Source organism: Suricata suricatta, chromosome 15 (assembly GCF_006229205.1).
Source record: "Suricata suricatta isolate VVHF042 chromosome 15, meerkat_22Aug2017_6uvM2_HiC, whole genome shotgun sequence".
NCBI lineage: Eukaryota > Metazoa > Chordata > Mammalia > Carnivora > Herpestidae > Suricata > Suricata suricatta.
In genome coordinates, this window is record NC_043714.1 from 53,765,757 (window position 1) to 53,790,813 (window position 25,057).

Consider the following 25,057-nt stretch of genomic DNA (forward strand, 5'->3'; position numbering starts at 1 on the left):
GTTGTAACGAGAAAAACAAATTTTAAACAGTTATAACTTATGCAACTAAAAAGGGGATATGGTCTTAAAACCTATGTGATACTATTACTTTTTTAAAAAGTTATCAAAATTCACTCATAAGCAATGAATAGACTCAGGTTAAGTGTTTTTAAGCCAGTACAGTGTCTTGCCTACAGTAACTTATAAATAAAAATTACTTCACTTAAATAAGAAAATATTTTTTATAATTCATCATAGATAATTTTTATACTGTGAAATTGCAAACAGTATTTGCTTCTCAAATAGTTATTTGCACCAGCTATGTAACAGCAAGTGCCTGTTGTTGTCAGTGCTGTTCCCATGCTCACTCATAACCATCCCTCCCTTTCTTGTTATCCTGGAAGAATACTGTTTGTTCCGTAACTCTAACAAGAGATGAAGGATATTTAAAGGGTTGGCCCTTTAAGGAACATATGCTACAAGTATGTGGTTTCATTTAAATATGTATTAATGTCTCTTTCACAGAAAAGATTCTTCTTTACTTATTTTCTATTTTACTGCCTTCTCCTTTTCTGCCTGAGTTTTTCACCATTAAAGACCATGATGGTCAGATGAGGTTCAGAAGCAGGAAAGGAATACTTTGCTGGAATAAAATACTATGTCTCAAAATTACCTCAGTAGCTGGGTACACACCACACTTTTCTACACTAACAACTGAAGATGTACATCAATGTTTCTATTCCCTACTTCCTATAATCCTGGTATAATCCCCTGCTAAGGAAAGACAGTGAAAGGTGTGAAATAGGAATGGCACATAATTTTAAAACAATTGAAAGCTATTTAAATCTGTCTATAGTAAAGGGATATCTCTGGGAAGAAAAAGAGACAGAGGAGGACGTAATTCAAAGATTTCAAAGTTTGCCTTTACCACTTTCCTACATCTTGAATATTAACCAGGGGAGGTCTCTTTTGCTGGGTGAAGACACCACCCTTTAAAAGCCCTCTGCTCTTGCAATTTCTTTGCCCTTCTTCGTTCCACCTGTGGTAGACAGAATAATGGCCTCCACGCAGTAATCCAGGACGTTTGTGAATCAATCACTTTACATCTTAAAAAGGAACTTGCAGATGTGATTAAGGTTAAGGACTCTGAGATAGAAACTTTATCCTAGATGACCCAGGTGGGCCCAATCTAATCACACATGTCCTTAAAAATAGAGGAAGCAGGAAGAAGAGTGTGCCAGAAAAATGTGATGTCAGAAGGACTAGACCACCTTTGCTGAATTTGAAGATGGAAGAAGGCAGCAGGGAATGTCTCTCAGCTGAGGGTCAGCCAAAAACAAAACAAAAAACAAACAAGCAAAAAACTGGGCACCTTGACCATATAACCACAAGGAATTGAATTCTTCCAACATAAATAAATAGGAAACATTCTTCCCTAAGAGCATCCAGACAGAAGCATAGCTGGCTGACACTTTAATTTTATTGCAATGAGACCTGTACTGGACCATTGACCCACAGAACTATAAGACGACAAATACGTGTTGTTCTAAGCCACAAAGTTTATGGTAATTTGCTACAGCAGCAATAGAATCATCACCATCATATTACTTATTCATCATAACTCTTGTACTTACTCCTTACTGTGGCCACTCACTCTTCTTCAAATTTAGACAAGTAACTTAAGTTCTCTAAACTTGTTTTGGGACATATAAAATAGACATACTAATAGCAACTACCTCATACAGTTACTGGGAGGGTTAAGTGAGATGATATATAAATAGAGCTTAGAATAGTGCCTAACATACCAGTTTTATAACAGAGAAGAATCACACCTTTGCCAAACATTCTATTATCCCTCTTCCTTTGTAGTAGTATTTCTAGCTGGTACCAAGTTACCCTAAATAAAGACTGTACTATGTTTTTTTATAGCTGAGTATAATCATGTTACTAAATTATGGTAGAAATATGTTTGCGCGTGTGTATGTGTGTGTGTTGGTGGGGTACAGATTCGAGAAACTTAAGACACAGCCTGCAATTGTCTTTTGCCCTCCTTCTTCCTTATCACTTGCTTCCTGGAATGTGTGAGACACCATCGTGGAGCCTGAGACCCAATACTGGGACTTGAGGGCAATGGCCGTACCCTGTGATTGGTAGAGTGGTAATGAGCCTAAATCCCTGAGGGATTCCTGGGGCAGAATCATCAGAGGTTATAGACCACATACCTATCTCGTTGAAGCCTCTCTTGTTGGTTTTCTGTCTTTGGAAGTCAAACCTAATCCTCACTAAGTCTGTATATCCTGGTACTTTTAATTAAGGATTTCTTTGTCCAGTTTCTTATTTTCTTCTATGCCAACCCCCAACAGACTTTACTTGGCTGCATCAAGTACATGAATTGTCACTATTTATGTGAATCACTTAATATTTAACCTTAATTATCATGTAGTACAGCTCTAATTATGCATATCACTCAGAAACAATTATAATATTGAGGTTAAAGTGTTAGGGATGCCCAACAGTTAGCAGTGAGAGGAGGGGTGAAAAAATAATCTAAATAAAACAATTTCATATTTTGCAAACTTTGCCTCCTTTTTTTCCCTAAAGATTCAGAGAAATTCCTTAGAAGAGCTAACAAATGTAAATAAACCAGTGAGATTTTTACCTGGAAATATTTAATCAGTTCTTTCAATAAATATTCATTTGAATAGCTTTTACACAACACTATCATATTAGAAGTATGAAAAGATTCAAAAGTGGTTTTTGTTACTATGTGTGACACTAAGGAAAACAGATGAGCAAACAGATAATTGCAATATAATATGACAACTGGTGAACCAGTATGCAGAGTAGGATCCTAAATCAATCTAGGTGGGAGGGCAGAAAAGGGTTCCATGAACAGTGAAACATGAGTTGAGGCCTAAAGAATGGCCAGGAATAAACTGGGTGAGGAGTCAAGAGAGGTGCAAACAGAGTAGGGAAATATAGACAACAGTATGTCCCCCAAACTAGAGAGTTCTGATAATGCTTTGGTGTAAAGTAAAGTGTAGGTCATGGGCCTTGAGATCTGAGAGAAGTTCAGGTTGTTGATGGATTTATCTATGAAGCTTTATAGATCTATTAAAATATTTTACCAAGAAAGGAGATAACATTTCATTTTAGAATACAATTTCACAGTGGATTTGTTGATAGGCTTGGGGTAGGCATGAAAATGAGAGAAAGATTCAATAGTTGGGAAGTTGGTTGAGAATCCATAAAAAAACTTGGATGAGAGAGAGTTAAGCAACTTTAAGGCATACTAATGAGCTATAATAAATCCATTGGACATTGTATTTAGACTTGTGAAGGAAGAAAAGAATACAGAATGAAAAAAATACTTAAATTCAGAACATGGAGGAAACTGAATTTTAAGGAAATGGCAGAAAGATGAATACCAGGAAAAAATTGAGAAGGGGAACATGCAGGAAGTCAAAGCATTAGGAATCCAAGGGAAGAGAGTTTCAAGAAACAGGGAGCAGTCAATAATGTCAATTATTCAATAAGTATTCATTCTTTTTCACTTTACTAATTTGTTATTGGTTACCCTATATCTTATTATAAAATATAACATACAACTGTTTGAAATTTGACAGAATGTTTTGTTAGCTTGAAATTAAAGAGGAAAAAATTAACTGTGGTCCTCTATCCAAGGATAGTCCTTTTCACATTTTAGAATATTTAGTTTTGTTTTTTACTTAATGATATTTATTTATAGACAACTAACCACTGTGACTGCACTGAATAGTTCATTTTAAATAAAATATTTCAACTAAATAAACCATTTGACATGACACAATCGTTGGCAAGTCCTATACAGGTATGATTCAGTCATGAGGAGGGAAAATAAAGGTCATTGCCTTTGATAGCTATCTTACTTCCAAGGCTAGGATACCCTACAAATTGTAAACCCAGACACCTTTCCAGGCTTGAGGAATCTTCTAGTTGATTTCCCTGGTTTCCAACCTAATGCTTTATACCAAGATTTGTACCTTACTCCTGGGCTCTTTCTGAATTATGACTTGGTAGGATTAGCAGCTTGGCTTGGTTTTGTCCTGGTCTGCTGCCTGAGGCTAGCTCCCATTAGCTCCTCCTCAACTGTAGCAGATACTGTCAGTGCGCCATCCAGATTTCCTAAGATTTCCTACAAATGATTCTTGTCCTTTCTGTTGTCTGTTGACTATCACCATATTTATTTGCCTCCAAATGTCTATAGTAATGTCTTCTGGAGTCTTTGTTCAGAATATGGGAGCTGTTGGGCCCACTCATGAGCCCTGAAGGACCTATGGTTATGGGATGTAGAAGACAGCCCAGCTCCCTAGCACTGAGTTGGAACAGAGTCTTAGGGACAACTTACACAGGCATGGAATCAAGCTACAGCTTGAATTTTGCCTGAAATTTCACCTTTGTTTAGTTTCTTTCCTGCCCTGCTTCCCCCACTTTCTACAGAGAGTTTCCTGGGTGCACTTTCTTAATATATCACTTGCATATAAATCTTTGTCTTGACTCTGCTTATTTGCAGAAAAGACAGCTGCAGTCTGCAGGAAAGTGACACTTTCCATATCTGGCTGAGGTCTTGCATCTGGCACTGAAGCTTGGCACAGGTCTCAAAGCTCTGACTCTTTGGAGCAAAGAGCTAGTGCTTGTAGGTGGGCAGGCTAAATGAAGTGACAAGAGGCTAGCTGCAATGATGGAATAGCGACAATATGGAAAAGCTTCTAATGACAGTGTTATGGGTAGAAATCAGCGTGTATTCTCATGCCTGAAGAGTTTATGGGAGGAGCACTGAATGGGTCTTTGATGGGTCTAAACAAAACCATGGGCTTAAATGTTGTGTCAGATATATGAATAAAATATTTCACCATTTAATTGTATTACCACATTCTAAAATAGACCCTGACTACTTATTCTTGAAATAAATAGTAGAATGGAATGACCTGCCTGGAAAGGGATAAGACTTCCTATTAGAAGACCCACATCTTATTGACCCACATCTAAGTTTGAGACAGGTCTCCCATCCATCATGTCACTTCAACAGAAACCTGTGTCATGATAATATAAAATGTTACAGTAAAATTTTATCAGAACTATATGAAAAGCCCAATAAGTTATGCTTTATGTTAGTACTTGAGAAAATAATAATCATGTATAAGTAATACTTAGCATATTATAGAGTTAACATTTATTTATAAAGCAATATAATTACCACCAAAATATTTGCTGTTCATTATGCACTAATTTTAGACTATGCTTGATCAAATTATCTAATTTCTCACATATTCCATATGCATTACTTATTCTTATCCATTAGTTCTTTTTTTAAATGTTTACTTATTTTTGAGAGAGAGTGTGTGCATGCAGACATAAGTGGGGGATGGGCAGAGAGAGAGGGAGACAGAGTCCCAAGCAGGCTCCATACTGTCTGCACAGAGCCTCACATGGGGCTCCAGCTCACAAACCCTGAGATCATGACCTGCGCTAAAATCAAGAGTCCGATGCTTAACCAACTGAGCCACCCAGGTGCCCCTATCAGTTGTTTTATTTACACAACAAATGCTAACTGGGCACCCACTATGAGCTAAGTACTATTCTTATGCTTAAAGCTCCTTAATTATATAACATATCTCAACATATGAATCATGATCTATTTGATGATGTCTTCCACCTAAAATTGTCTTTGGAATAAGGGGTAGCATAAATAATATATTTATATGATACTTTAAAGTTAGAAGATACTGTCCAATGTACAAAGTGTCATATTGTTTACTGACTTGGGTATTCCTCCAACACTCCTATGACATGGCAGGACAAGGGTAATTATTCCTGCTTTGAAGATGAGGCAACTGAGATTCGGAGATGCAAAATGACGTGCACAAGATTTCAGGGTTTCTGACTCTTAGATCAAAACTCTGTCCGGTATCTCTCTGTGTAGTATAGTAAGGAACTTATTTATAAATAGGTCAGGAACATCCAGAATGAGTTCTTAAATGTATATACTTAAATTCATGCTCGTCCCTTAACTTCCCTCATTGTCATATGTAGGTTATAGTCAGCCATATTCTTTGAATCATGAGATACAAATATGAGCCAAATTTAGAAACAAATTAAGAATTCATAGTCTTGGAATACAAAAAAAAGTGCTTTTGGCTCATGTTATCCAACTTTTTTTTTAAGTCAATTTACATCTTTTTGATGACTAATTTTATTTCTTCTGACACTTTAGGCTTCTGCTAAACTAGTAAGAGTTAAAATCTAAACTAAGTCAACCTCACATGCCTGTTTTTATTTTCTCTGAATTAAATTCTATGCTCAGTTAATTTAATCTTGTTATTACTGACCTCCCAGTGGATTTTATTTTCTCGACTGTGAGATTTGCTGACATCCTGGATACATCAGTATTATTCTCGCAAAAAGTCATTCAATGTGAATAAAAGTGCATCCCTTTAAAGTGAGAACATAGACTGGTCAAAAAGCCATAAATAATTCTATTCCACATTTTTTATCTTGTTTCTGAACACTGTACTGAAGAATTAGTTAGTTTAAAAAAACCCATACCTCATACTGAAGAACTATTATATAAAAAATTATTTTGACTTTACTATTAATTTATCTTTACATTTGAAAACCCACTTCTCAATAGGTCATTAGACATCCAAGAAATCAGAGTAGAGATACCCAACATTACCATGTGTTTTCAAGAGCTAAAACCCTCATATCCCAATATTGATGAAGATAGAGGAAATAAGAATATAATCAATTTGCAGGATATGGTGAAATGCATTAGAGAGCAAACTGAGGTGGTATACATTCAACAGATTCTTATTTCAAGACACAATAAAAATTATGACTGTATCACTAGCTCCTTGCCTCCTGGTTCCTTAGTGACAATGAACAGAAACCTATTTTGGCTGCCTTAAGTAAAAAACATTAAAAATAACTAAATAAAGATATGGGGTAGTTTCATAGAAGTAAGGAAAAGATAAAATCCTAGTTTGCCAATGGGAGCATCCCTTCTTTTTTTCCTTGAAGCCCCTACAGAACTTTATGTGAGGCAATTGCCTTGTAATGAGTCATTTATTGTCCTGAAGACCAACCACTAACCACTATCACCTCTCATATTCCCTAAAACAGAGAATCAAACTCTCTGTGGTGATGTTCAATATTTTCCCTGAACAATATGGTAGCCACCAGCAACGTGTGGGTATTGTGTACTAGAAATGTGGCTCATCGGAGCTGAGATATCATTTAAGTATTAAACACATTCTGGATTTCAAAGATTTAAAATGAAATAAAATGATGGTAAATTATTGCATTAATAATTTTGTTCTGATTACATGAGATTATAATATTGAGGTTAAATAAAATATAACATTAAAATTAATTTTCTCTTAAAATTATAGCTACTAGAAAATTTGAAATTACATACATGGCCCACATATTTATTTTTTTAATGTTTATTCATTTTTGAGAGAGAAAAAGAGAGAGAGAAAGGGGGTGAGGGGGTAGGATAGGGGCAGAGAGAGAGAGAGACAGAGAAATCGAGGCAAGCTCCAGGCTCTGAGTTGTCAGCACAGAGCCAGACGCAAGGCTTGAACTCCCAAGCCATGAGCTCATGACCTGAGCTGAAGTTAACTGACTGAGCCACCTAGGTACTCCTCACATATTTCTATTGGACAATGTTCTTGTACAAACCTTCAAAATTTTTCAAGACGTACACAGATCAAAGAGTTTTGACAACTACTTTATCCTACAGTAAAATTTTTTTCATGTTTATTTATTTTTAAGAGAGAGACAGAGAGAGAGACAGAATGCGAGCAGGGGAGAGGAAAACAGAGAGGGAGACACAGAAGCTGAAACAGAATCCCGCCTCCCAGCTGTCAGCACAGAGCTGAATTGGGAGGTCAAGCTCACCCACCATGAGATCATGACCTGAGACAAAGTCAGACGCTTAATTGACTGAGCCACCCAGGCGCCCCTCTCCTATAGTTTCAAATGGACATCTTTTTTTTTTCTTTGTAAGAGTAAGTAGCTGCAAAGTATATAAGTTCTACTATAATTTTATGAATACTTTAAATACAGTTTCCTTAAAATCTTATAACCTTAGTCCATTTAATTTCTAGAAAGTGTACACTGTATATTATAAATGCAAGGACTATAAAATCAATCAGAGAAATCAGAAATTCTATGTGTTCAATAAACCAGACTGTGTGCTTTGATTTAGAATACTCTACCGTTCTTTGTGTTTTGTATGTTCTAATTCTAGGATATACAGAGATACAGATAGATTAAAAGATGGGTGGATAAATGCCATATATATATATATATATATACATATATATATATACAAATATATATACAAACATACATTGAGAGATAAAAAGATGGGATTTTCTGTAAGTTTGTTTTGTAGATGAAAAAGGTATTATCTCCTTCAAATATTTCTTAGTGACTCTATTTTTTGCTTTGATATCAAAGACTCTCCCCTCAGGAACCATATGCATGTAGAATTTTCTACTCTAGATCTCTGGAATTTTATTTACACTCATTTCACCTGGAAAAATAATATGTGACTTTCTTTTGAAACTGTGAAAGACAATCACGAAGAGGAAAGTAATAAAAGAGAACAAACAGAAGTGGGTCCTTAAGTCGGACAGTGTTAAAAGGTGGAGTACATGAAAATGGTGTTTAGCTCCGTGCCCCACAGCCCCACAACATGGGGATTGTTTGTGTATTTCAGAATACACATACAGAAGATTGGAGACAAATGCACTAGACAACTTAAATAAAGGAAGATGATCCTCATACAAACCTCAAGACAGAGAAGCATTTATGTCACACATGGAGCTAATGTTAAATGCATATAATTTTGCAAGAAGAACAATTAATTGAATAACCAGGCTAGTTTAAGGTATTGCTTCTAATATTCTGACTTGCTGTTGTGAAGAAGCCCTCAATTATGTTCATCAGTAAAATTCTAGAATTAAAGGAAATATTCCCTTACAGAAGCTTGTGGAAGGGATCTAAAGTAACCTAAAAAACATATATTACTTTAAGATTGCAATGTTCAGTCATTATATTTTATTTTAAGTAAGCTAAATGGCAATATTTGTAAACTAAGAAGTAAAAATGACTATAATCTAAGGTTTATCAACCTATAAACTAATCAACCACATAATCAAATGTGAAAGAAAATAGTACATAGTGACTTTTTTTTTCCTGCATCAACACATAAATTAAATCTAACAAATAACTAAAGACAAGCATGTTTCCTGATGAGATGGCAACATTTGGCAAAATATATGTATTTTAAATGATCCTACCTCGAATGAGACATTTCATGTTTCCTTATCCAGTCAGTATAACAATTTTAAGACGTAATATTATTATCTATAATAGTTGAAAAAGGAAAACTAGTTCAGAGGGACCAAAGATCATACCTGCCTACAAATGTGTAACTACTAAGAGGGATAGTCTGGATTTGAAACCAGTTCCATTCAGTTTCATGCAGATTCAAATCTCAAGAGATTTTTCCACCAATCATATCTGTGGTTTAGACAATTAGAACATCATGATTGCTTTTAAAACTATCAAACATAAAGAAAAACATGAACAATGATATTTAAAGAAAAATATGGATATCGAGGTATTAAGCATCTTTTTAAAAAAATTCTTAATGGTTTATTTATTTTTGAGAGAGAGACAGAGCACGAGTGGGGCAGGGGCAGAGAGCAGGGGAGACACAGAATTTGAAACTGTCAGCATAGAGCCCGATGTGGGACTCGAACCCACAAACCATGAGATCATGACCTGAGTGGATGTCAGACGCTTAATCAACTGAGCCACCCAGGCGCCCCACTGAGCATCTTGATTAGCTGAGGTTTATACCAACTAGGAAAGCTGTGTGCCCATGGTTCATGCCGGCAACTGCCTTCCTGAAAGAGATCTGATGTGAGAATCTGTAGAAGCAAAAGTGTCATAACCTGTCTGTTCAGCATGAAATCCACTTATTGAGGCATGACTCATATTTTAAAAACAAATAGGTCATTATAGATTAGAATAAAAAATAGAGAAGTGAATTCACATATTAAGGAAAAATATTATTTTGTGGCCCTGTGTGTACGTGAGTGAATTGGGCCACAATGTAAAAAAAAAAAAAATTCTAACTGTGGGTCATTGTTAAAAATGCTTGAAAACCAATTTCTATAAGGATATCTTAAAATAGAGGTAAATCAACAGATCAAAAATTAATGTCCTCAGTAAGCTACTTGATAAAAATAGCAAAGAAGTGAAAGTAATTATGTCCTCCTTAGAAAATAAATTGGATTTTTTAGAAGAAAAAGAAGAGATAAAAGTTTGGCAGATTGGGAAGATAAACAAGGAGAAGTGTGATGACCTCTGTGAAATTTCAGGTATCTCAGTAAATGAGAATGAATTAAACCTAGCAAAGCAGACATCTCATAGAACAGGAGATAATTACCATATTTTGATGACAATTATAGGTAATTATCATGACACAAAAAGATTTCTATCTCAATGTAAGATTAATATAACGTGTTTGTTCCATACTTTATAATGAATTTACTTCATTCTTATCTTGGTGTAAGATACTTACACCTTAGTGTGAGATAATACCCTTGTAAATAACACATATCTTAACAAGTACACAGTTCTGACCTTTGCCAGCTCTGTGATCTTAGACAAGTTATTCAGCCTCCGTGTTAAACGCAGACAATAAAAGTATCTACTTCACAGGGGAGTCTTGTGAGGATTAAATAATTTATAACAAGTGTTGTGAGTAGCGTCTGGCATGTTGCTAAGTGATCAATAAGTGCAAGTTTATTTTTCAAGTGCTTCATGATTTTTAAAAATCTTTTCAACAACCTATAATTCAAAAAGAGAAGATATCTGGACAAATAAATATTTGTTCAGTTGAACTGATGACACAGGTTGGGTGAGCAAAATAATTTCCTTTATATAGTGGAAAATTGAAATAAATGATTTCCCCAAGTTTACACTGTTAGTTTGGGGCAGAGAAGGCTTCTGATCTAGTTCTTCTGATTTATAAATCAGGTCTTGTCTATGAGGCAAGTGTAGCTGACCACTGAATTGATTTTTGAAACCATGCTGCTGCCCTAAGGATTAGGTTTCATGAACATAAAATCTAAAACATCCTGGCAGGTAGAATACGCGTTATCTAATAACAATGAGTTAATGTGTTTTAATTCCTTACTATATTAAGCATTCAGTAGTCATTACCTCATTTATTTCTCAGAGCACTGTGAAATGCATACTCTCATTATCCACATTTTCATAGATAAAGAGACAGAATTACAGGGAGGTTAGATAACTTTATCAAAGGTATCAGTAAATTCTAAATCAGTATGTGAACTACAATCTAAATCAGTTTTATGGGCTCTACCACCAAACTTTCCTTCATCTAACCAAGTAAAGATACCATACAATCTGAGAGGAGTTCTGATTCTGCCTAGTTAGGTCCTCTCTGTATTCTTTCAAGGAGAAGGAGGATAGAGAGAAGACAGGAAAACTAGCTAACTTTTCATCTGCTCTTACACTCGTTCAGCATAATAATTTTATTTGAAGTATTGTGGTACATGCATGTTTAGATGTATTACTCATTTATAGTCAAATAGAAAGACAATTTAACCTTTTGAAATACCCATAATATGAATCTTCTATGAGTGCTACTTTTTATAATAAGGAGTAACTGTGTGATCTATAGTAATAAGAGAAACGTTGAAGGAAAACGCAGCTATGCACCAAAACATGACATATCTGAATATGTCAAGCAGAAAAGATATGAAGTGAAAAGCCATTATTCGTGGCTTTAAAAATGCATACGTACGACTTCAAAAATGTCTCAGAAAACATTCATCTACAATTTTAATCTGTTTTCATTTACATTAGTAACCAGGTGGAGAGTTATGTCATTTAAAATTGATTTATCCAAAATTCTTATTTAAGTTTATGTTTAGATAAGGGAGAAATAAAAAGTATTGCAGAAATCATACTCTAGTTGTGTATTTTCTTTACTGCACTTTCCTCATGATCTCTTTGCCTTTGTCTTTATGATTCTGCTTTCTGCCACTGATGGTTCTACCTTACCTTATTTGTATTCACTGCTGTGATGACCCAGACGCACTGTGCATTGCTGTCATACTGGAATGGAAAGTTGGGAGACGTAAAGGTTCCACTTGGTCCTTGAAGATTAGAGCCACACGTCTTCACTAAAAGAGAAAATGCATTTTAAAAGTGAGTCTATGCCTCATGCAAAATCTTAGCAATAAAGTGTTTTGCAAACAGACGTTAAATTCAAAATTGCACAATTATAACCATGTTGAAACATACATTAGGGCATTCTGTCACTATCAAAGTGAGAATATTTTCTATATCTAAGGTTTACAAGCTCAATATTTTCAACATTAACTGAAAACTAACTATGAATAAAAATGTAAGGCATTTTAAATTATCCTCTGACTGTAAATAAGCTAGTTTAATTAGAGAGAGATATATTTATGTAATATTGTGCTAATAAAAATTTACAAAGAGAAAGAAACAAAGCCATGGATTGATTAAGCCATCCAGATAGTGTTTTCAATTCTATTTATTAAGTATCCTAGGACTTGAGAGTAACAGAGAAATCAATATTAAACCCACTTTTACTGTTCTTCTAACTGTGAACTAGACCATTCAGGCTACAAAAAGAGCTGCACTGAGGTAATTTTAATAAATTCCCACAAAAGTTAAATGTTGTAATATTTTTTCAGTTTTTGAACCCTTCTTTCTTCTACTTAAGAAGAGTGAGTGGCCACACTACATCTGTGCCTTCTCGTCCTTCTTGGTCACCATGGTTTCTTGTTGGCATTAGTTTTGATTTGCATTTCTTTGCCCCTTTCCATGAAAATCTTACACATGTCATCCTTTTCCAACTCATCAATAATAATTCATTGTATTTTAAAATGATGTATGTATATTTTCTTGTTATTGATGTACACATTTTCAATGCACTTAAGACTTTACATAGTTATTATCATCACCACTTTATTTTTTAATGTTTATTTATTAATTTTGAGAGCGAGAGAGAATCGCAAGCAGACTCCATGTTCAGTGTGGAGCCCAACATGGAGTTCGACCCCATGACCATGAGATCAGGACATGAGCTGAATTACAGAGTCAGACACTCAAATGACTGAGCCACCGTGTGCCCATATCCATTGCCACCCTACAGATCGGTTGAGAGGTCTCACAGGTTTGCTTGACTTCCCCAAGATCACTCAGCTAATAAATGGCAGAGTCAGGATTAGAGCTCAGGTTCTTTCAACCCCAAGCCTTACTTTCCTCTCACCAAGGGTCTTTCGAGTATGGTAAATAAAGTTTTATGGACTATTTTTCCCTTTAGCTTATATTTTAACATAAATCTATTCCAGACAACTTAAAGTTTATATCTTGTGGTTAAACCATTTAGGTTAAATGGTTACTTTTCATTTTTCTTCCTTCAATATTAGTTACCAATTTTTCCTTTTTTCCATTTACTACCTATCTTTTTGTAAATCTTCTATACTCACTACAGCATATTCGTGCGTCTCATTCTTTCTCTGTCTGTCTCTCTTTCAACTCCTATGGCATATATAGTCCCATCGTGGCTGATTTTAAGATACCACAGATTATCAAGGCCTCACAAAATTTCTGAGTACTCAATAATTGACTCCCCCCACTTTATTGAGATACAATTGATATACAACATTGTATAAGTTTAAGGTGTGTCATGTGATGAAATAATACACTGTAAAATGATTACAAGAAGATTAGTTACCTCCATCATTACATATAGTTAATATTTGTCTGTGGGGGATAACATTTATGATCTACTCTCTTAGATACTTTAAAGTACATGACTCAATATTAAGTATAGTAACTACAATGTATGTTATATCCTCAGAAATTATTCATCTTATAACTTAAAGTGTGTTCTTTACCCAACACCTCCCCATTTCCCCACTACTCCTGGCCCTGACACTGGCAACTATAGTTCTACTCTCTGTTTCTATGATTTAGTCCTTCTAATTTCCACATATAAGTAAAATCATTGCTCTTTAATATCTTATGAAATCTTCTATATGCACTATTCCATTTTCTTCTCCCTTATTAACTTTTGAAAGTATTACCATTAACTTCTCTCATTTAGGTAACAAAACTGCTTTCTCAGTGCCAGAAATTACCTTCTAATTGCTAAATTAAATAGGACCTCTTCAGTTTTTCCACATACATGATCTCTTAGCAGTCATGGAAAGAATTGATAAGCTATACTTGAAAATATTTGCCTTCCCTTACACAGCCCTAAACTCTCTTGATTCTTACCTAATTGTTTGACATCATTATGCTTCATACTTTTTATCCCTTTTTTAAGTTTGTCTGTTTGTTTATTGAGAGAGAGAGAGAGAGAGAGAGAGAGAGCGAGAGCGAGAGAGAGCACAAGTCTGTGTGGGGAGGGGCATAGAGAGAGGGAGAGGGAGAGGGAGAAGGAGAGAGAGAGAGAGAGAGAGAGAGCGAGAATACCAAGCAGGATCTGCTCTGTCTGCACGAAGCCCCGGATGCACAGCTTGAACTCACAACCTTGAGATTGTGACCTGACCCAAAATCCAGAGTTGAATGCTTAACTGTCTGAGCCACTCCAGGTGCCCTTCCACACCTTGTGTTCTTGGTTTTGTTTTGTTTTGTTGCACTTGATCCTTAGGTAGCATAATCATAAATTGATTAAATGGCCTATTTTTCTTTGTTCAATGGTCTCCCTGAATAGTTAATCTAATTTATTTCTAGGACTACAATGGTCACTTGTGTATTGATAGCTCTCAAATTTACATCACCGAATTTCCATCTCCTATTTGTAAAGTAATCATCTCTCTGCCTGAATGTTCTATGAAATGTTTTAAAGAAACTTTTAATTAATTACACCTTTCTTCATCCACTTCCCTCCCATACATACATAAGCACTCCTCAAGACTTAATGTATTTCTCACCTGAAGCATCCCATTTTCCTTCTTCTCTTTTCTTCCCAATACCTAGCACTTCATCAGCATCTCATCTTGAACTAAAAAATAGCTACTTAACTCCTTTCCTACCCTCATTTTTCTTCCTGTGTTCCATCCTCTTTAGTGCTACTATATTTATCTTTCAAAAATACGAATTTAATTACCTTACTTGACTTCATTAAAAACCTTGATCTTTGTTTCCTATAGAATAAATTACAAACTGCCAAATGCAAAATATAAAATTGTTTCTATGAGGATCTAGATTTCTTTTCGAGTACAATCTCCTGCCATTGTATACAGTATACACTCAACTTGTGCCAGAAAATAATTCTTGTTCTTCTCTGAATATATCACACCCTTTATAATTTTACACTTATTTCTATGATGTTTTCCAAGTCTAAAATGTTATTCCTTATTACAACCCTTTGCAGAAATTCTTTTCATTTAAACAAACCCAAAATGATGTGTCACTTCTTTCTATGAGAAGTATTCCTAATTCCTCTGCTCAGGGTTCTGTAATGGACTCTAGTCTTCTCAGCACATTATTTGAACAAAATATCACAAAGGCGTTAAGAGCTAGTGATCTGATAGAAAATATTGTTATGAACAATTTAAGGAAGCAATAAAATATTTATAGCAATCACATGATTGAAGCTACCAGAATCAGCTTTCTGATAGGACACACTGCTTCTTTGAGTGACACTACTTGGCAATTCTCTGCCATGCTTTTTCTTAAATGTATACGCACTTCTCAACTTCTCTGGACAAGGCATGGTTTTCATCTCTGTTTGTTAATTCCTGGTGCAGTGGCTCTCATAACGCAGGGATGTTTACTAAAGGAACAAATATCCAAGTTCTTTATCAGAGTTCTTAAGTGGAATATCAAATGAAAGACCTCTACATGATGACAAATAATCTTTGTAAGTGTGTTCTAGACCAGGAAATTGTCCTTTTCTAAAATAAAGAACACTCAAAAACACTCATAAAATGACAAGTAAAAACCACCCATATATGTTGGATTGACCGGAAGCTATAGGAGTAATAGATCAAGAAGAAATGCTATGGAAGTGATAACAGATCAGGGAAGGTGTTTCTTAGGAAGTGACACAGAAAAAGAACTGTTTTACTTCTAAGTTTTGTTCCACTTCTCTGGTAATTTAGGAGCCTTTCTCCCTTGGCTCTTGTAGGAACCTTATAAAGAACAAACCCATTCTGATCAAATTAAGGTGAATTTGTACAAAATAATAAGGTGTCCATTTCCCTAGTAACACTTCATAAGACACTATCTTTTAAAAATTAACATGTGATCATTACTATAAAAGATGGTTGAAATGAAATGTATTAAGGACATTTGATGAAAAAAATCATCCCATGTGTGAAGACATATAGGCTCTGAATATAAAATGCACTGATAAAAAATTGACTCAGAAAATAAAATGGCTCTGGAAATTAAATATTTTTGAAGTTATAGGAGGTCTAATTTGAGCTATATTAGCTTAAACAAAATAAATATTTTTAAAGTTGTGAAAAATGATTTTTATATTAAAATAAAATAGTTTAAATGAAGGAATTAGTCATCTAAAGAGAAAAGCATGTCCAGTATGTGAAATGAATTTGGGAATTAATTTTAATCATGGAAGATTGCTCTAAAAAATGGATGAAATGTGGGAGAAATCTATTATCAAAGTGGACAAAGGAAAATAGGACAAGTGAGAAGAACACCACCAAAAGTAGAATATCTGTCCTCTTAATGGATCTCACTGGGCCCTGTGGAGTTTTGACAGAGAAAATAGAACTCCATTAAATAAGTACATATTTCTGGGTTGGATGTCAGAATTTTAGTCTTTCTGTACCATTTTTTTGCATATGTTTTGAAGGACTCTGTTAAGTCACACTTTACCTTTCTCTTGCACTTTCTTTTTGAGAAGGAAACTCCTAATAGTTTAGAAAATCACACACAGAATTGGTTTTATTATGAAGTGAATTCCTACATGGAAGACAAACATGTGGAATTTAAGCAGTCACTTGGAATATTGTTATAACACTTTTAGTACACCAGAATTTTACTTTGTTTTTATTTCACTTGAACTGTTTAATATAGCTTATAATATAATCTACCGTAAGAATTACTGAGTTATCTAAACATCAAAGACCTGCTGTTAAACTTCAGATAAACAGGTAGAGAAACTACTCTCTGAATCAATCTCAGTTCTCAGATTGACATGAAACATGTAAAATACTACCCCCCAACCCCTTGCCAAATACACACATCTGAAGGTGAATGATAAAACCTATTTAAAAATCAGTGTCTAGAACTATAAATAAGCAGTTCTATTTAATAATATTTAATTGGACATCCTAGTCCCTATGTCTTCATGAGAAGCTGATAAAGTGTCAGAAGTGGAGTAACAATTAGGACTAATCTTCAAATACATCTGAGCATCATCTGCGTAAGAACGGGAAGTCGGAGCCCTGTCTTCACTGAAAGGAAGCGTATAAATGTGAGATAATAGAAATGAACCCGAAGCAGAAAACTGGAAAACAGAGGAATTGCCATGAAAAGAACAGAATTAAAATCAGCAAAAGACAGACTGCACAGGATCAGATAAATTTGATTAAAACCCAGCAAATGCAATTCCTATTAAAAGTAAGAAATACAATGTACAGATTTTTCAAGTCAAAAATAATGTAAGGACATTCTTTATTCTTCTTTTCCCAGTTCTTGACTGTCCATAATTTAACCTAGTCTTGAAGGTCAAGTTTACATACAATGCTGCTTCTCCCTGCTCTTTGTTTCATTGAATCCTCCTACTGTTCTAAGGATGAGAGCACAAATGGCATGAAAACAGTGATAGAAATGATTTGTATGAATTAATGACTCAGTATGCTTTTTGAGAAAAAGAAAACAAAATGTAATTTAATCTAGTTTTTGCATTAAGAAAGAGATCAGTTAGGTGATAGGCAAGAATGAGATTAGTTACTAGGCACAGTATATCTAGAAACCATAGTGTTTTAGGGTCATTGATGAGGGAAACAGGTAGAAGTAGGAAGAAAAGAAAGAAAGAAAGAATATGATGGTGTGTAGTGATGGAGACAGGGGAAACTGGTTGGACATGGGATTTAATATATAAGAGCATGTTCTATTTGGTTTAAAACTGTTGGTCTACCTTTGATGGAGACTACCTGCATCCTTTCCCAAATTACCCAGATTAACTGAGCAGGTTATTAACTGTAGATCTGAAAACGATTTTTGTTGGTATGTTTGCTTGTTTGTTCAGAGGAAACTGGGGACAGTGTCTACTTGAATTTATGTAAAATCAACATAATCCAGAAAATCAGAAAGTTAAATTTAAAGCCAGAGTTAACTATTAGACATTAAGGTTCTACCTCCTGGCCCAAGAAATTCACTGACATCCTTTAAAAGACTTTGGACCTCCCAGAATTTAAAATAGGGGGTAAGGCTATCTGATGGACATCTAAAAAGACAAGAAACTTTAGGACTCAAATTTGTAATTTCAAAATGCACCATGCTCTAAGTTACTTCCATAACTTTTCACATGCTGTTTCCCTCATGTGGAATACTCTTTTTTAGCTTTTTCTTTTTAACTTTATTTATTTTGAGAGACAGAGAAAGAGAGCGTGCGCGGGAGCAAGCACTGGGGAGGAGCAGAGAGGGTGAGAGAGAAGGTCCCAAGCAGGTTCCCCCCTGTCAAGTGTGGAGCTGGAACCCACAAACAATGAGATCATGACCTGAGCTGATATCAAGAGTTGGATACTCAATCGACTGAGCCACCCAGCACACTGATTCTTTTTTAGCAGCTAACCTGCTAGCTAAAATTAATTCTTCCACAGCCTTACTTGTATAGAGCATTCTTCTTCTATTTTAATTACTTAAGTACTGAATTCCTTTATGTCAGTAATTATGCCTTTCATCTCCTAGTGACCAACAAAAAATTGACTTAGTGTGTAGAAGTGAGTAAATGCTCAGAAAAGTGTTTTTTTTAGTTAATGAATGATTAAAGTGAAATACTCCTAAATATAAGAAATAAAAAAGACTAAAGTTTAGAATTTAAGTGTTCTCATTAAAAAATGAGAAAAAGAGGCAATTCATCAAAGAAGTATCTCAGGATAATTTGGGTATCACTTGAAATTCTAGACAACCTTTCCTCCTAGTGAAAGGTCAAATGACTCTTTGATGATAATTTGTTATAATTTTTTATGTAGCTACTTATTCAACACCAAACATTGACTTTGGATGTTTCAATGCAAAAATGAGTAAGATAGGACCCTTTCCTTAAGAGACTTGAAGTCTTAAAGACACAAACAGGTCATTTTAATACTTGTTATAAGTGCCAATATAAAGATAACAAGTGTTAATGGGAACACAAAAAGTGCACATTTTTGCAGCTTGGGAGTTTCGAGAAGTCATTCTTGAGATGATGTCAAAATTGAACTTTGGAAAGTTAGGATGCATGAACTCAGAAGAGATATCATGATGGGCTTCTAAACAGAGAGGAAAAGGGCAATAAGTAGCATATGGTGTATAAGAAAATGAATTCCCAGAATAGCTAAGATTGGAGCTGATGAGATTCTTCAGATAGAACTGGAGACATAAATAAACAACTTTTCACCAAGGGCCATACATGATAAGCTAAGGCAGTCGTTGGATGTGTGCGCACACGTGTGTGCATGTGTTTGTGTGTGTCTGTGTTTGCCAAAGCTAAGGTGATACTTCAGGGTTTTGAAGGTCACTTGACTTAACTGCGTCTGTAGTTAGCTTGATCAGTCCAGGTGTTGTGTGCAGGATACATTTTGAAAACTAAAAACTAGTGGCCTAGAGATAGATATGAAAAAGTCAAGTCATGTACTTTTCTCTGCCCCATCAATTTATTTTTTAAATATAATTCTATATAGTTTTAAATGTGAGGGTATAGCATATTTATCCACTTATTTATTGACTCATTCATACAACCAACAGTAATTATTTTTTAAAATGTTTATTTATTTATTTTAGAGAGGGGGGGAGGAAGGGAGAGAGAGAGAATCCTAAACAAGCTCCACACTGACAGCACAGAGCCTGACACAGGGCTCAATCCCACGAACATGGGATCATGACCTGAGCGGAAATTAGGAGTTGGGCACTTAACCAACTGAGCCATCCAGGTGCCCCAACCACAGTAATTATTAAAACAACCAAACAAACACAAAACTAGGATGTGCTCAACACTACGAAGCTAAGTGAACGTGCAGTGTAGGCCAGGCCCCTCCTTCATATACCTCACATTCTAGGGAGAGAGACAGACATGAAACAGCCCATTTAAAATTATATAGTCAGGAAAAAGGACACACACGGGAAGTACAGGATTCTTCGAAAGTACAGGCCTATGTCCTTTTTGTTTGTTTGCAGGGACTGAACTTGTTACAAATTGAAGTTTTATGGTAACCCTGCATCTAGCAACTCTATCAGGGCCATTTTTTTTCCAATAGCACTTGCTCATTTCACGTCTCTGTGCTACATTTTGGTAATCCTCACAATATTTCAAACTCTTTCATTATTATTATATTTGGATTGCTTTGAATTGCTGCCATCTCAAGATAAAACTTGCATGAATGAGAAGCTGCTTCTTAGGATGAGCGAAGAAAGTGTTTTTTTAAAGATAGGATCTACTCCTGGTGAAGCTTCTGTAAAGACTGTTGAAATGCAACAAAGGATTTAGAATATAACATCAATTTCTTTAGCAAAGCAGTGGCAGGTTTAAGAGGACTGATTCCAACTTTGAAGATTCTATTGTGAGTAAAATGCTATCAAAGAGCATCTCATGTTACAGAGAAATGTAGAAAAAAAGAGTGAATCGACATGGCAAACTTCACTGTTTTTTTTTGTTTTGTTTTGTTTTGTTTTAAGAAATCGCCACAGTCACTCCCAAACTTCGGCAACCACCACACCGATCAGGATCAGTCAGCAGCCATCAACATCAAGGCAAGACCCTCCACCCACAAAAGGATTACAACTCCCTGACCACTTACATGACGGATAGCGTTTTTTAGCAATAAATTACCTTTTTATTTGTTTTTTTGTGGACATAATGCTATTGTACACTTATAGATTACAGTATAGTGTAAAGATAACTTTTATAGGCACTGGGAGACCAAAACACTCACTTGACTCACTATATTGTGATATTTGCTTTATTTCTGGACATCTAGGACCAAATCCACAATATCGCCAAGGTATGGTTGTATATATTTAGAAGACTCATAATATCATGAGGAGTCAAATCATGAAACTATTCCTCAAAAAAATCAGAGGTCATCAGTACAACATAATTGAAGGCATGGTAAAGAAGGAAAATGCATGTGAAAAAAAAGATTATATAATTTTCTTCAAGAAAAATAAAAATGTATATTTTTCAGATATATCCAATAACCAAACCAAGTGTTAATATTTTTCCCTGGATTCTATAAATAGGCTTGCATAAGTTGTTAGAAACTACTGTGGCTGGAGTTTAAATCTTGGTGCTGCCGATCAAAGTTTAAAGGATCTCAAAGCAGTTTGTTTTTAGGAAGGCATATTATCTTCTGCTCTCCAATTGTTCTTTATTTATACCAATAGGTTTAACACATCCTTGGTGATATGAAGGACATGGAACAGCCAATCATTTTCCTAACTAATGGGGTTTCATTAGAAGCTCATTTCTGCCTAACAATGAACAGAATATGCTTCTAAGGCAGCAGCCAAGATCTTTATAAAGGGAAATAAAGAAAAGTAAAAAAAAAGACTGGGAGACCACATCTGAGAATTGGGTCAGTGAATCTTAGGATATGAAAAACACTGATACATAGGAGAGTCTATTTCTCCATGCAGAAGAATTAGATTTTAAAAATTATTATTCATGATTTCAAGAAACAAAATATAAGATTCTACAGAATGGCAACCACCAAGATCACTTCTGAGTTTATACTACTCAAGGATAACACTATTATATAAAGCTAAGAAAATGTTCTGAAACTAAAAAAAAGTATTTGGCAAGTAGAGAAATCTTGGCACAAAGCTATCATTCAGAGCAAAACAGAACAAATAAATTGTTCCCAAATTACGTAGATATTGGACGGAAAAGAATACTATACCCCATCCTTTATCTGCTACACCAGAGCAAGCTGAGTGAAACAAACACTTTGAGCCCCGTAAACAGGTGAAAAATGTTTCATAAGTAGGGGCACCTGGGGGACTCAGTCAGTTAAGTGCCCAACTTTGACTCAGGTCATGATCTCACGGATTTTGAGATCTCATCGGGCTTTGTGTGGTTACTGCAGACCCTGCTTTGGATCCTCTGTCCGCCTCTCTCTATGCTCCTCTCTCACTCATTCTCTCTCTCTCTCTCTCTCTCTCTCTCTCTCTCAAAAATAAAAAAAAGACATTCAAAAAATTTAAATGTTTCCTAACTCCAGAACATAATTTCTTACATCCTGATATGGTGACAAGTAAATTAGTTTAATTAAATCTCTAAAAAACTTAAATTAATACAGGTATGAAAAAATCAGATTTATTTAATATTGAGACTGAAAGAGAAATGCTGGTAACTAGGCTGGGACTGGGAAATACAAAAAGGGGGTACGTGGCCATCTGGCAAGCATATGCCCAGGAGAAAGAAGGACATCTATACCCAAAATGTTTAGACACGGTCTAAGTGCGGACTAAGTTTTCCAATATTTCTAATTTTTCAAAATCTGGGAATCTGGATGTTTATTTGAAATGTTTAATATTTTAAATGTTGGAAAAAAAATTTTAAGACATCAACCTTCAATAGGCAAAAAATATATATAAGCTATTTCTGGGCAACAAGCATCTGATTTGCAAGGTCTGATTCATATATTCACTTTGATGTGAAATTAAAACAAGTAGATTCAAATTTCAATGAAATAAGAGAGTTTGAAAGCAGAACTGCAAACATATCTCAGTTATAGAATTGTAACAAATTGCTTTAGTGCATCTAACTTACAAACAGATTTTTAAAAAATTGCTTTCAAAATGAGAAACCCTTACCAATTTATGTATTTTATTCTTCTCAATGTCATTTGGATTTTAGAAATAAAACTTTTATTCTGGAAAAATTTTAGAATCACAGAAAGGATGTAAAGATCATACACAGAGTTCCCATGTACCCTCTCCACCTAATGTGAACATCTTACACAACCACGGGTATCTGTCAAAACTAAAGAAGTATCACTGGTACATTCTTCTTAACTAAGCTTCAGACTTTATTTGAATTTCATCAGGTTTTTTATTTGTTTTTGCTTTGTTCCATTTTTTAAACTACAATCCTCTTTTCTGTTCCAGGATCCGATCCAAGATATCTCATTGCATTTATTTGTTATGTCTCCTTAGTCTCCTTAATGTCATTTTAAATTAATATTTTGCCGATCATCCCATGTGTAGGGGGGCTGGTACGGATTCGAGAAACTTAAGACACAGCCTGCAATTGTCTTTTGCCCTCCTTCTTCCTTATCACTTGCTTCCTGGAATGTGTGAGACACCATCGTGGAGCCTGAGACCCAATACTGGGACTTGAGGGCAATGACCGTACCCTGTGATTGGTAGAGTGGTAATGAGCCTAAATCCCCGAGGGATTCCTGGGGCAGAATCATCAGAGGTTATAGACCACATACCTATCTCGTTGAAGCCTCTCTTGTTGGTTTTCTGTCTTTGGAAGTCAAACCTAATCCTCACTAAGTCTGTATATCCTGGTACTTTTAATTCAGGATTTCTTTGTCCAGTCTCCTATTTGCTTCCCCTTTAATGTCATTTTAAATTAATATTTTGCCAATCATCCCCAAGTGTGTGTGAGAGAGAGAGAGAGAGAGAGAGAGAGTGTGTGTGTGTGTGCGCACGGAAAGTTGATACTCCCCTGTATAACCAACCCTGGAGCAAACATGAGGACGAGTTTCTGAGCTGGCAAAACTCGGGGCCAGCACCTGAGCAGGGTGAAGGTGATAAGTAGTAACTTATCATGCCACAGGAGCCCTTGGTTGAACCTGTCTGCATCACAGTATAAGCATCGTTCTAGCCAAAATTCTTGAAGATTCATTTCCAAGGGTGGAGTTAGTAACAAACAAAATTGCTACAGGGTGGTTTAACCTGGATACAAGGAAATAACTGACTGTTCTCGAAGTCAGTAAGTGGAAAAACTACACTGAGCTGTTAAATGTCCCGGGATCTCCTCACCAGGGGCTCCTTTTAAATAACGTAGAATCCATATTCTCTGAGCTAAAAACAGTGGTTCCAGCATGTGAACCATCACTCGGCTCTACAAAACCACTGCCAGTCTCTTAGTATCAATCTATGTGAGTGATAAAGAGAAGTGGCCCTCTGGTTTTTGCTTTTCTGTGCCTCTCAGGAGGCTAAAAATACTAGATATTCACACCGTTTTGTGTTTATGCCTCATTCTCAATTATCAGCTTGGCGCAGGGCTTGGCAGTCCGCACACCACTGACGTTTTGGACTGGATGTTATTTGTTGTGCTGTCGGGGGCTGTCCTGGGCTTTGCAGATGCTTCGCAGCATCCCTCTCTCCGTCCCTTAGATGCCATTAGCAGCCCCTCCAAAGTTATGACAACCAAAAATTGTCCCCAAACATTGCCAAATGTCCTCTGCATGGCAAAATTCTGCCTCCCTCCCATTAGGAACCACTGCCTTAGTGTAATGTCTTTTGTTTACCTAATAACTTTGATTTTTGCTCACTCTTTTGATTCTCTTTATTCTCTACTTTATCAAGATGTTTGGGTGAAGGGAATTATAGCAATAAGGCAGAAACTTCAGCTTCCATTATAGTTGGGACTTACTGTATCAAAAGCTGATTAATAGAGTGTTTGGACACTCAAGAAGAAATAAAAATCTTATTAACTGAAACCATATTATATACCCTTCTTTCCAGATCCTTCCCTTATCATTTATCTAATCCCCATTCATAGTTGTTGTTGTTGTTGTTTTTTTAAGGTTTTTGA

General features: G+C 35.5%; 1 protein-coding gene across 3 annotated transcripts in view; it reads right to left on the minus strand.

The window, feature by feature from the left end:
- The window catches only part of CSMD3 (CUB and Sushi multiple domains 3), a 1,185,533-nt gene that overhangs the window by 606,383 nt on the left and 554,093 nt on the right, over window positions 1-25,057 (minus strand). For all 3 annotated transcript variants that reach the window (XM_029923716.1, XM_029923715.1, XM_029923714.1), the window contains one exon: window positions 12,133-12,254. In XM_029923716.1, the coding sequence (XP_029779576.1) occupies window positions 12,133-12,254 (122 nt within the window). The remainder of the gene's footprint in view (window positions 1-12,132; window positions 12,255-25,057) is intronic.